We start from the raw sequence: 13,500 nt of genomic DNA, 5'->3' as shown, positions 1-13,500 counted from the left end.
CTTTCTGGTAGATAACTCCACCCCGTACTGTGAGTATTTCATCCTCTGTGGAATCCATACTGGTCCCTGTAGGCCAGCAGGCCTTAAAGACATTTCTTAGTTTTCTGACTATTTTGGGGATGTCTTACTTTACTTTTCTTGTATTGTGCTATGCCTGTTGTTTTGCTACTCTTGCATGTTCGTGTTAATTCCTCAATGACAAAGAACATTTATTAGAAGACCAGCAATGTCTAACAAAATTGATTTTTTGCGTTGATTTCTGAAGTCACAGGTGAAGAGAAGATGAAACAGACCAGACCACGGTATATCATAAACCGCGCAGCATACTCCCTGGGGCTCTTTGATGAAGAATATGAGAAGAAATCTCGCAGCTACCCTATTGGAGGCAAAGCTAAGAAACTCTTTAGGTAACCAAATCATTTTTTTACAGTGACAAATGCACATAACTTGTTAGATCTCCATGGTTCTCAGAGATTACATTAATTAGAGCCACAATAAGGAGATTACGTACACTGTAGAAGCTTGGGCTCAATACTCAAGTCATTGCCAACGTGTGACTTGAGATAGAGAGTCTCATCTTGTCTACCTATGAATTATCTGACCAAGTTGCTGGGCTAACCATTACAAAGGATCTAAGCCTTGCTTGTTTTCTGAGCAGACTCAATTATACATTTTGGGATCATTTAGAGCCTTCTGTGTGTCCCGCCAGGTGAGTGGAGGCTATGGCCTGTGCTTTCCCAGCTGAGGACTGCCCTCCCTGCATATTGGTCTCCTATCTGGTGGAAATCTCTAAATTGTTCAATGCAATAGCCACCGCGGTGGTTGCATTGAAATCTGTGACATTTACCAAACAAGCACTGTGTTTGTAGAACCCATCCAGGAAAGCTTTTTGCTTACCTGAAACAACCCCAGACATGGATGTTTGATGCAAAAAAAAAAAAAAAAGAGTTGCCCTTAGACAGGGAGATTTCTCCCTGCGCATGGGAGCCAATGAGTTACCCAGTGGCAGAAGGGATGCCATGTAAAAGGTTTCTACATTTGGAGCTGGCTGAGGCTCCGTCAATTGAAACACAGCAGTTTTCTCACCTTTAAATGGGGTGGGAGAACTTCAAGTTTGGCGGGAGCATGACTGCCAAATTCTAAACGCCCCCCCTGGTGTGGACAATAAACAACCACTTTATTACCAATGCAATGCAACTAACTCTTCTCTTATTTTTGGACTTCATTTAGAGGAGAATTACACAGTGATGCACAATGTTTCTAATCAAATTGTTTTGCACTTCATCCTAACTGAGAAGTAAATTCCAATGTGGATGCAAACTCATCTTTGCACCCAAACTGAGATTACAATACATCCACTAATTATATACCCAAAGGTTTGTCCCTGCATGATTTACAACAGGAAAAGCTGGGTGCAAATTACATTAAAACCAACTGAAAAACATAAAAAATACAATCTATGAAAAACCATGTAATCTGGATTTTCACAAGATTACACTTTCATATTTTTTTATTGGCCCATACCTAGAATTATGCTACGACTAGGCTGCATCCAACATACTGTGTCATACAGATAGAAGGGGTTCTACTGCAGCGTAAATAACAGTTAAGTTAGAGCCTTACAAAAGTTGTCTAATCCAGGCCTACTGACTACTCAAGCACAAATTAGGAACTGTTTCAGGGCAGCAAATTCCTCTATGCCAAAGGCATCCAATTCTACCTGAAGTGCCAAGTTATGTATAGATTAAGGAGAGTATAAAAGTAAGTATTAAAGGTGTATTAAACTAAAACCCACTTGCCACAGATTTAATTATATGGCTGCCAGCGAGTACTCACAGAACTATTTGATGAAGCGTTGCATAGAATCTGCTTTGCTTATTGCTAATTGTGCGGATCTTGCTCTAAACTCCTGAAAGTTAATTCCCTGGTACTTGAAGTTGCCTGTGTTTCGGATCCCCATGCATAGTACCATATCCCATGTTTAATGTTTTTTTTTAAACTTGTAAAATAAGAAGAGTATACAGATTAAACTCTTTTATCATCATTACCAACCAGTCGTCCATGTACAGGTCAAAAAACACCAGTGCATCCCAGTACAGGGACATTAGCTCCCTTGTGACACAAGGAGATTAACGCAAAAAGAACACATGATGGACGGAATGCTGAACAAATTGAACATTCACCCCCAGTCACAGGTCTGGGTTCAATCCATACGTTTTTATGCTCACCACTCACCCAGTTTGGACCCAGCCATATTCAAAAAGCAGTATTGACCCTGCTCCCCATGGGACACTCTAGCCCGAACTGCCAGTGGACCGGAAACGAGCATCCTGTGTTTCGGGATCTGGGGGTATCACCCCTCATCAGCCAGCCTTGTTTGAATCCAATGGCACAGTGAACATGGGACCCACGTCTGGGCATACCCTTCCCACTTAGGGTGACAAATGCCAAAATAACAGATGAGGGATAGAATGCTGAACAAATCAAACATTCACCCCCAGTCACAGATCTGGGTTTAATCCATCATTTCATTGCCTACCACGGCACCCCAGTTTGGAGCTAGTCATATCCTGGTCAGGCTAGGCCCTGCTCCCCATGGAAACAGTCCAGCCTGAACTGCCAGACCAGGTCCTCCCTAAACCCAAAACGAGCATCCTGGGACCGGTTTCACCCCTCATCAGCCAGACTATCTTGATTCCAGCGGCACAATGAACCCAGGCCCCACATCTGGGCATACCCTTCCCGCTTAGGGCGGCAAAAGTAAAAAGAACCATGCCACTGGAGTCAAACTAGCTTGGCTGATGAGGGGTGATACCCCGAAACTGGTCCCAGGATGATTGTTTCCTGTCTAGGGGGATCTGGCCTGTGAGTTCGGACTGAATTGTTCCCATTGGGAGCAGGGTCAAGACTGATTGGCATATGGCTGGGTCAAACTGGTATTGCATGGTGAGCAAAATAACGATGGATTTAGGCCCAGATCTCTGTACTGGGGGTAAATGTTTTACATTGTTCAGCATTCCATTTACAAGTTGATAAACTTTATTTATAATAGTATGAAATAATATGGGGCCAGCAGAAAGGCAGAGTTTACTCCCTTGATGACGTAAAAAGCCTAAGGCGGCTCTTTCTTGCTCCTGTCCTACCTTGGGGTTGACTTCAACAACACAGCAGACTCAAGGGCCAGATCCAGTCCAGCCTATTTCAGAGAGGAATAGAGGTCCTTATTATAAGAAAGTGCTGCAATGCGGCACCACAAGCCCTTTGGCTACGTCATGCTGAGGCACTTTCAAAGCACAGGGATGGTTCATATTTACAACAATATGACGCATCCCTTTTCGTTCCCCTGCGCTGGCGCGCAAATGGCTGCCATGCACCACGCAGGAACCCTTGCGTCATAGTGCACGTGTTCCTGCATTGCGGGGAGATTGTTTTCGTGCAGGAGGGATAGCTTCCTGCACATAAACAATCTTAAATGCAGCACACATAGAATTTGAAAAACGTCATTTTTTCAAATGATTGTTTATGTGCAGGAAGGGACACCAACAATCACAAGAGGTGATTCTCTTGTTCTTTGTGTGCTGCAGTATGCAGCATGTATAGAAGGAGGAAAAAACAAGGGGAAATGTAAACATTTCTACTCGTTGCGCCTCGCTGTGCCTCCCCTGGGGTGGCGTATCATTCTGACACATTTCCAGGTTTAGGAATTCTCGTAAACCTGGAAATGTGTTAGAATACATGGGTGTTGCGTGGGAACACCCACAGAAACACCCGTGCCACGCCCCTTGCATGCAAAGTGTTGCGCGAGAAGGGGCTATTACAAGGACACAAAAAACCACGCAGGGTGGCTATACGTGTCCTTGTAAATATGGGGCAGCAGGTTGCGCCCTCCTGCTCAGACCTACAGACAATTGAGTTTGTTTTGCGCCGCCGGTGCGTCACATAAAGTGACGCACCGGTGGCACAAGGGGCTTGTGAATAAGCCCCTTAATTTATTGCAATCTACTTTGTCATAAGAGGATTTCCTGTCCAAAAACGCAAAGTAAGGTTGTCCTTGGCGAGGTTGAAATACTTCACAATGACTGCACACAGATTGATGCCCTTTTCTATTGTACTGAAAGCTGCTTTATAAGGCAAGTTCTATGCAAAGGCACAGGAACGAAGAGTTGATTTCCAGTGCTCAAGGCTAAATAGCATATTTCTAATAGAGCTCTTCCCTTTCCCCTAATAACAAGCATTGGCAAATCCAATAGATCTTACCTGTAACACGCCGAGCTATTGGCTCAGCCAGTGCTTGTTTACTTGATAGTGAAAAAGTCCTTCAAGTAAAAAGTGAAAGGATACAATTCAAACAGTTAGAACACTCTGAGGCTTAAATGCTTGCGAGACAAACACGGTAGCTGCTGCTACCGGATAGGAGTGGTGCGGTGGGGGTGGGGGGAGGGTATGACGTAGAAAATAAAGAAGAAAAATAGAATTACCTGGGTCTGTTAGCTGCCGTCTCCTTCTCCGTCCTCCATTCTCTTCTTCCTGTCTCCGCCTGCAACAGGAAGCACCCAGGCTCCTAGGCTCACCATAGCCAATCACAACGCTGCAATGCAGTGCTGTGAATGGTCTGAGTGCCGTGGATCGGCGCTCAGGCGGGGAATGGGAGGCTTTGCATGTTCCTCACCAGGCTGATTGAAGCAAGCCTGGTGGGGAAGATGCTAAGTGCGGCCAAGCAGTCATGCGCACTTAAGGAGTGTAAATCACTCCTTTCCCTGATTTTGCCAGCCCCTCCCTGCCCCGAGAGCCACTGACTCAATAGGAAAAATAGAAATGATAATAACTATGCTTTATTATCATTTTATTTTTCCTTCTGAGCAGTGGGGCGACGTTCCTCTGCCTTAGCGGAGGAGCCGCCACTGGACAAACACAAAAATAGGGAAGAAATCCTTTGAATCAAGAGTAGAGACCTGAGAAAGAAAACAAAGCCATCCAATAATTTCATTAATGAAATGCCATATTCACTAATATACTTACAATTTAGTGAGGTCTCGTAGTAACAATGCAATGAAGCAATTTTACCTTGTGTTATGGGAGCATTGGCTCTGTTTAGGCCATACAGGTGCTCCCCTACTAGAGGATATAGATGGCACCACCAACATGTTGTCCTGCAGTGTTCTTTATACATGTATAAGAAATAAAATTGTGTGGTAGCACAAAAAACACAAACCTTGCCTAGGGCACTAAAGTACCTTGAGCCTTGCTACCTTAAGGCCCACCAGGGCAGTTGTAAGGAAAGCACGCTCTTCAAGTCAGGCTGTGATCTGCATCAAAAACATTTACAACAAAAGCCTTTTCGCACATCTCCCGTGGCCGTGCTTTCTGACAGGTTGCACACTCATACTTGGAGGGCATCGCCGGCTCGTCAGGAGGATATAGGGGGCGAACAGGGTTTGTGACTGCCATCTTCCTCTGGCGTGAGAGGGGTTGGGGATTGGGGAGCTAAGGGAAGGGGCAGGCTTCGGGAGACCCTAACATTTGGGATCCAGAGGTCGAGGAGCGATGATCCGCTTGTGCTTGATGCAGGGATTGGAAAGCCACCTGGCTGCACCTTTATCTGCAGTCCCGGACCTTACCAGTCTTCTCGTGCAGGGTTTACTGGCTAGAGATTTGGTGACAATAAAACTTTGACGTTTCCGATCCCAGAATTACTAAGGATTTGATAATTCCCATTCTGGCAGAGTGGAGATACTTCTCCTCCTGACTCCTAATCAGAGCATGATGATTCAATCTGATCGTCTGCTTACAGATGAGAGCTCATACTTTCAGAATGCACATTCAAGTCACACATGGAGATGATGAATATTAGAATTTGGGTTTCTGGTTGACAGAGGTATGCATCCTGTCCAAGCAGGAACCACAATCTTAGTCAGGGTAAGTCACAACACACCCTAAATTGTCCTGTGCTCACCCTCTGGTAGCTTGGCATAAAGCAGTCAGGCTTAACTTAAGAGGCAATGTGCAAAGTATTTGTGCAACGCTTCAAACAGGAACACAGTGAAAATACCACAAAATGACAACACACCAGGTTAGAAAAATAGAGAAGAATTTTGTAAATAAAACAATCTCAAAATGACAAAAATCCAACACTTAGAAGCCGAGATACGAATTTTCAAAGAATAAATGTAAAATAGCGCTTAGAAGCAATAGGCGCATACATGGGATATCTGGAGGCACTGGACCAGGGCAAAGTCAAAACTTCATGCGATGGAGCACAGGCCATTACTGGGACCCATTTTGGCCCTCTGAACCAAAGGACCATGAGCAGGTATTCGCCATGGTCGACGAAGATGCGAGCAGCAGCTGAAGCAATGCATCTGTGTCGAGCCATGCAGTGGACAAGATGCAGTGATTTTCTCCACACAATTGCAGCGATTGCTTCGATTTCAAGTGCGAGGCACTCGTTCCAAATGTGATGCGTTGCTGCTGCTCCCCCAGTAGATAATGTGTTGAATCCGAATGTGATGCACCGGGTCCACTCCACACAACGACGAGGATGCGCTAGTTCTGACTCACACAAAGGCGGAGATGCGCTGGCTCCAATGAGGATGCCTGGGTTCTGGTTGTAGCATCACTGTATACCCACTTCCAAGGACCCAGGGCTGGGTTGGCACCACTTGGCAGGGCAATACTTGCAGCAAGCAAAGTCCAGGTGCTGTAGCAGGATGAGTTGAAGTCTTTAATGTTCGTGAAACTTAGAACAGGAGGCAATCAAGCCCTGAGAATCACACTGGGTTCAGGTGATGCAGGTCCAATCTTTCTCACCCAGACAAGAAAGCCGCAGGCAGCAGGGCAGCTCAGCAAGGCAAGAGCACAGCAAGGCAAGGGTCCAGCAAAGCAGCAGTCCAGCAGAGTGACAGTCTTTTCAGCAGCAAAGCAGTTCTTCTTCCTGGCAGAGTGGCCACAGGTCCAGAAGTGTACTAAAGTCATGGAATCAGGTGTCCAGTTTTTCACTACCAAGACACTGAAAAGTACATGTCCTGCCTTTTAAATACACTGTGCCCTGCCCTGTGGGTTAGACAGGGCCTACCTTAGGTGTGACTTATATGTATAAAAATTGAAGGTTTAGGCCAGGCAAGCGGTTAAGATTGCCACAACGAAGTGGCAGTGTAAACTGCACATACAGGCTCTGCAATAGCAGGCCTGAGCCATGGTTAGAGGGCTACTCAATTGGATGGCACAATGAGTGTAACAGGCACATTAGTAGCATTTAATTTACAGGCCCTGGCCACATGTAGTGCACTTTGCTAGGGACTTATAAGTACATTAAATAGGCCAACTCTGTATGAGCCAATGTTATTATGTTTAGAGTAGAGAGCACATGCACTTTAGCACTGGTTAGCAGTGGTACAGTACTCTGAGCCCTAAATCCAACAAAAACGAGGTCTAAAAAAGAGGAGGAAGGCAAAATGTTTGGGGTGACAATTCAGAGAGGGTCATTTTCCAACAATGAACATATACAGAACACATGAGGAGAGCTTGTTTGAAGCCTAAGGGTGGGTTCCTAACACCATCTCGCGCTGCTCCCATCAAAACAGAAGTGGATTGTAGGAATTTCGGTGCACAAGCAAGGTTTATTTATCTGGAACGCTCCACTTCCACACATAGACATCAATTCAGCAAAATGCTAGGTGTAGCAGTAGTGACATCACATACCTTCCCTCTGACCCAATGACATCACAGGAAGTGACAACATATGATTTGACAGTGAATTCTCCCAAGAAGTGATTTTGCATTACTTTGATCCTGATGACATCACAACAACTGATAATGCTGATATTAAGGGACTCTTCTGTGCACAATTATATAATGACACAAGTTACTAACATAGATAAATGTCCATTTATATGCCACCTACATGGTAAGTAGGGTACTAACATGATAGGAACTTTACAGATTTCTATTTTTTAGTTGTATGATGCAATATGTTTTTGTTGGAATAGGAAAATATAATGCCACTAAAACACAAAATATCACTGGCAGGGCAAAATATTTAAACCTCAAACTCATGTTTAATAGCTTCCCTAGTTTATATCTTAAGCACTAAATGTATTGGAAAATTACAAAAAGACACAAATAGATTTAAAAAACATTATTGGCTTTGTCCACCTGAGTTTTTTTATGTAGACCAATGTGAATAAAGGTATTGACACCCTCGGAAGTCTTTAATTGCCTTATTGGACATTTTGACAGTGTTTGGGAGATACTCCGAATTCCGAATTAACTGGGCTAAATCTCATTTGTACCCCCTTTGTGGGGGAATACCTGCCTTGCCCTCCAACTGCCCAATCCAAATCAGTACATCGGGGTTTAAATACTTAGGGATATTCGTATCCTTGAATCCTACACTCTGATATCTCCTTCCCCCTCTCCATCGTCTGCAGCGAGACATCGCCAGTTGGAGAACTCTCCCATTGTCCCACCTCGGGAGGGCTGCTCTTTTCAAAATGATGTCCCTCCCTCGCTTCCTCTACGCCCTAAAAAATTCGTTAGACGCAGTCCCCCTCGCATATATTAGGGAAATTGAATGACTTCAGAGGGACCTACTGTGGAACGGACCGCCGCACATAGCTCTCAGTAAATTGACCCTAAAAAAGGTATGACGGAGGTATTGCCCTCCCTGACATCAGGAAATATTATTGGGCCTCCCACTTGGCCGCCATCAACCATGGCACCTATGGAACCCCTGACGACCCTGGACAACGAATGGACAGATGGCTACTCCCGGGTGGGAACTACAATAGAACACTATATTCCAAACAAGCTCGACCTGCACTAACTGGCCCCACCGGGCACTTGATAGCCGTCTGGCACACCGCCACCAGATCTCTGGGATCGGAGGGTAAATTCACATTGGTCACCCCCTTATGGGAGTCCGAGAAGCTGGGACACCTATGGCAGACAAAGGGATTTGATAAGTGGGATATATTAGGCATCTCCTGCGTCCAGGACATGTGGGAAAAGGGCGACATAAAAACGTTCGCCTCCCTACAAGAGCAGCATGACCTGGCCGATTCAGAATACTTTCGCTACAGACAAATACGACATGCCCTGCATTCAGCCTTCCCCACTGGTTCCTCTCCCCCCCTCACCCCCCCTGAGTCCTCCCCACTGGAAAGTAGGATATTGGATGGACACCTCCCTGAGAAGTCCATCTCTTTGATTTACAATAAATTAATACATTACATGAAAGACCCCCTCACACAGCTCTGACAAAAGTGGATGACGGACGGTATTGAACTGGACGACGAGGACTGGCAGGAGGCCGTGTCATCTCCCAGAGTGGTGGCTATCCCTGCAAGACTGCGACTGGTCCAACTTAAAATCCTGCATAGAGTATACATGACGGGGCCTAGACTAGTACTGATGGGAAGTGCGCCCACGGGAGACTGTCGTAGGCGATGTGGCCAGCTGGGTACTTTCCTACATATCATCTGGGAATGCTCACTTGTCCAGTCCTACTGGAGGGAGATTCATGAAGTGTTGGGGACGGTCTTGGGAATCCCCCTGCTCCCAGAGGCGCGTAGATGTTTGCTCAACATATGGGAGCCCACTGACCTGAACGCACACCAAACACAATGGTCCACACTTGGTTTTATGGTAGCTAAAAGGAACATAGCTCAGGCTTGGGGGGCAGCAGCCCCTCCAACGCTGAAAGACTGGAAGATCAACATGGACTGGTGCATGTTCCGTGAAAAGACTGTTTATGTGGCTCGAGGCTGCCCCGGGAAGTGGTCCCGGATTTGGGGACCTTGGAATCACTATAGAGGTAACATTTGCACCCCACCATTGCAACTAGCCCTTGAGGACATGCATTCTCCTTGATTATTTGCCCCTTACTGTACATGGTGCTTTGTCGTGATCAACTTTGTATGTGCCTGCTGAATTATATACATTACTGTAATGTATCCTATTTTTTATTTGAAGTCGATGACCGTTAATAAAAAGAATTTAAAAAATAAAAAAAAGGTATTGACATAAATTGTTACTTTGCATTGTTAATGCATTTTGATTACCATCACTTGTTTATCAAACACATCATTTTCTATATATTTACAATAATAAAAATCTGTGACTTCTTATTTAAATATGTGTATTTTTAATTTCATTTTACAATTTCACTCAGCAAAGTATACATTGCACTGCTATATACTTATTTGTGTTTCACAGCCAGAGCTGCAGAAAGTAAGCAATACACTTCACAGAACTGTTTACCTTCTGCTTTGCTCTTGCCATATTGCCTTTGCCACCTCTGAGGCCATGGGTCGCAAAGAACAAGCCAGGGGTCGCAGCTGTGACCCCCTAAATGGCGTCTATGCTTCCACATCTGCCATTCAGTTTGACCCTAGATGAACCTGGAAACCGCTGAAGACCCATCTCTTCCTCCAAGAGTTCGCCTCTGGCTGATCTTTCTCCCTGTGCTGTCTTCCCCTCTCCCCCATGATGTGCGTGACATTCTGCAGCTCCCTTCCCTCGGTCCATTGAATTATAAAAACTGCATAAATAACATAAAAAATATCAAATCAAATAAAGTCACGCAGTTGGTGAAAATCTGTCTAGCCAGAGGAAAAAGAGAGTTGGGTTGTGGACAGGCTATTAATTCCACACATTGATCAAACATCTTTGGGGGTTAAGCAAAACTGCTGTAGGTGACCAGCCTTTTGTAAGCCACATGTTGAGTAAAGAGTACTGAGAAGTTTCCACCTTTCGGTCTCAACAAAGGGAAGATGGTCTCTTTTGGAAGGACTCAGTTCATTCATGCCAACCTTGTTTGTCATGTAGATAGGAAAAGTGTTCTCTGGACTGGCATTTACTACACAATAAACAACAGCTGTGGACACTTCTATCACACCAGTGGGAGATTTATTAAGAAAGGTCTTTCTACCTAAAGCAAAAAGGTCACTGAAATGGGAATCAGACTTTTCTTTGATTACGATTGGGTATGGTCATCATGGTAATGAAAATACTTATGGTAATAAACAGCATGCGACTCTTATCTTCAGGACAGTTTTAGTGGGTACTTCTTGCAATAAAAGTGTGCTCTTTTATTCTGGGGACCCAAACTATATTATAAAACCTAACTGAATTGCAATTTCAATGTTTTTCTAAGCTGACATTTTGGGACCTCTGGGAGCACCTCTTTTCAAACATAAAACAAGCTTGTCGAATATTGTTCATTACACACTAATTACGTATGCTTCTCTCGGGTAGGCGTTTTAAGTTTCAACACAGCAGGCCTTCTAAAGAGAGGCACAATGTTTGGAATTTTTCTAAACCCAATCTTCTAGAGGTAATTGGTTCATGAATAGTAAAGCAAAACAAATAATTACAAAGAATGGTTCGTTATCCCCACCTCCTTTTCAATTACAGTAAACATGCAAAATGTGTGTTCTTATGCTATAGAGGCCGGAATTTTCTTAGTCCATCGTTTACAGATATTAACACTATCCGTACAAAATTATCTCAATGCCTGAATACACTAATAACAGGTACCTGTTGACTTTTGAAAAGCGTTGGAAAGCGTGTTGTATTTTATGTTCAAATCTTTAGTAATTATGTGGGGAGATGGTACGTCATGTTTTACACCATTGGGTACAGATATGTATCTATGTGAATAAGGTTTAATCGGGAGCCCTGCTGTGAGGGTTTACGGGAATAAGCAGGTTATCAGTACATACACAAAGGTATACTTCTTGCCATCACTTTCCCTAGACCTCCACTCACTACAAAGCTAACAGGGACACAGAGGGAGGCCTCATCACTGTACTCCTGATGCAAGATCTGCTATTCTCCTGCCAAAGGCCTGTTGCTCAAGTGACTTTTACTTTTTATTTGTAGCTGTTCGGCCTCTAAGCTAAAAGGGTTTATCTTCTCCATATTCCCTATCCTCACCTGGCTGCCAAAATACAAGATCAAGGAATATGCCCTCCCTGACGTGCTTGGCGGACTCAGCGCGGGCACCATCCAGGTGCCACAAGGTGAGACACCTGTGGGAGTGAGCGCCATGCTTTGGGCATTTCATGAGAGGGCTGGTGGGGGTGCAGCCTGTATTACTGTGTTGTGCGAGAGCAGACAACTGTTCTCTTTTTCTGGATCTTATGTCATTGCTGTTTGCAGATGTTGGGCACCCTTGAAGTATTAGCCGTCATAAAATGAATGTTGCTCGTTGAGTTAGTCCTGAAGTCTAAGTGAGATCAGTGGATGGAAAAGGGACACTGACCATGCTTCTCTTTTACAGGGATGGCCTTTGCTTTACTCGCCAACCTCCCCCCGGTGAACGGGCTCTATTCCTCTTTCTTTCCCCTCGTCGTATACTTCTTCATGGGGGGCATTCCCCAGATGGTGCCAGGTGAGATCCTAGGATTAAAAACTTACACTTGGTTCGAGGTTATCTTTTCTTCCTAAATTCCGCATGCCAGTTTTACTGCTGAAACTCCTTCTTTAAGGCTACCAGCCAAACGTACAGTTTTTGAGATACACATATCCTTGTACCAAAGGCTGACATGAAAAACAAAGATTTTGATTAAAAGTTAAATAAAGATATTTTGAAGATAAAATGATGGGGGTTTAAATAAAAATCCTAAAGAAAATAATGTAATGGATAAATAATACATTGAGTAGAGATACATTTGATTCACTATGTAGAAAGTAATAAAGCATACACAGGGTACAATGGATTTAAAGTATTTAAAAATGTGAGCACTATTTTACGGCATTAGTTGTAGATGAAATTCACACTTCCCTGGAGAGATATTTGGGCTTCCATGCAGGAGTCCTTGCAAAAGATAATTTACTTTCCCGTCCACCATTATCTAACAATCCTCAGGGGACCCCTTTAGCCAGAATGGATTTCTATGGATCTATATGTTATTACTGAGGAAGCTTCTAACCCACCAACTTTCTGTTCCAAGGTACATTTGCTGTGATCAGTATTATTGTCGGCACTGTGTGCCTCGACTTAGCGCCGGAATCTGATTTTCAGACATTCAACTCAACAGTGAATGCAACAATTACAGACACAGCAGCCATGAACACAGCAAGGCTCAAGATCTCCGCCACACTGGCCTGCTTGACGGCGATCATACAAGTAAGGTCCTCACCCATGTTCTGCAATCCCAAGAGAACTGTGAATTCAAGGTGCAATGGTAGAGGAGGTCATCCTGTCTAGCTCAGTATCCCGCATGACCCTTCGTGGAGGGAACTGTATCAAATACTTAGCTTCAAGAAGATGTCCAAGATCAGCTGGGAGGTTTCAACAGTGCAAGAAATCAGGCGTTTTCACTCATTGCCAACCTCCAGGAAACCTTCAATGTGCCTCTTCATGCTTTCAGTCCATAGTCCTGTGATTTCCCACAGGACTCTTCATCCCATTAAGTCCACCTGCCCTGCTTAGTTTGCTAATAGATTTCTCGAAATTCTTGCAAGAGCCCTTGGAGTCTCAGGTTTCCATCGCTTGAA

The 13,500-nt window shown here is 44.3% G+C and overlaps 1 protein-coding gene across 1 annotated transcript in view; it reads left to right on the top strand.

Moving 5' to 3' along the window:
• Positions 1 to 261: 261 nt before the first annotated feature.
• Positions 262 to 13,500, top strand: part of SLC26A9 (solute carrier family 26 member 9) — a 162,034-nt gene continuing 148,795 nt past the window's right edge. Inside the window, exons 1-4 of the mRNA XM_085625264.1 lie at positions 262 to 407; positions 11,881 to 12,020; positions 12,281 to 12,391; positions 12,954 to 13,129. Of these exons, the coding sequence (XP_085481390.1) occupies positions 283 to 407; positions 11,881 to 12,020; positions 12,281 to 12,391; positions 12,954 to 13,129 (552 nt within the window). The 5' untranslated portion in view covers positions 262 to 282. The remainder of the gene's footprint in view (positions 408 to 11,880; positions 12,021 to 12,280; positions 12,392 to 12,953; positions 13,130 to 13,500) is intronic.

Source organism: Triturus cristatus, chromosome 1_1, assembly GCF_964204655.1.
Source record: "Triturus cristatus chromosome 1_1, aTriCri1.1, whole genome shotgun sequence".
Lineage (NCBI taxonomy): Eukaryota > Metazoa > Chordata > Amphibia > Caudata > Salamandridae > Triturus > Triturus cristatus.
Note: the sequence above shows the minus strand (reverse complement) of the source record. Positions and strands in the feature narration are given on the sequence as shown.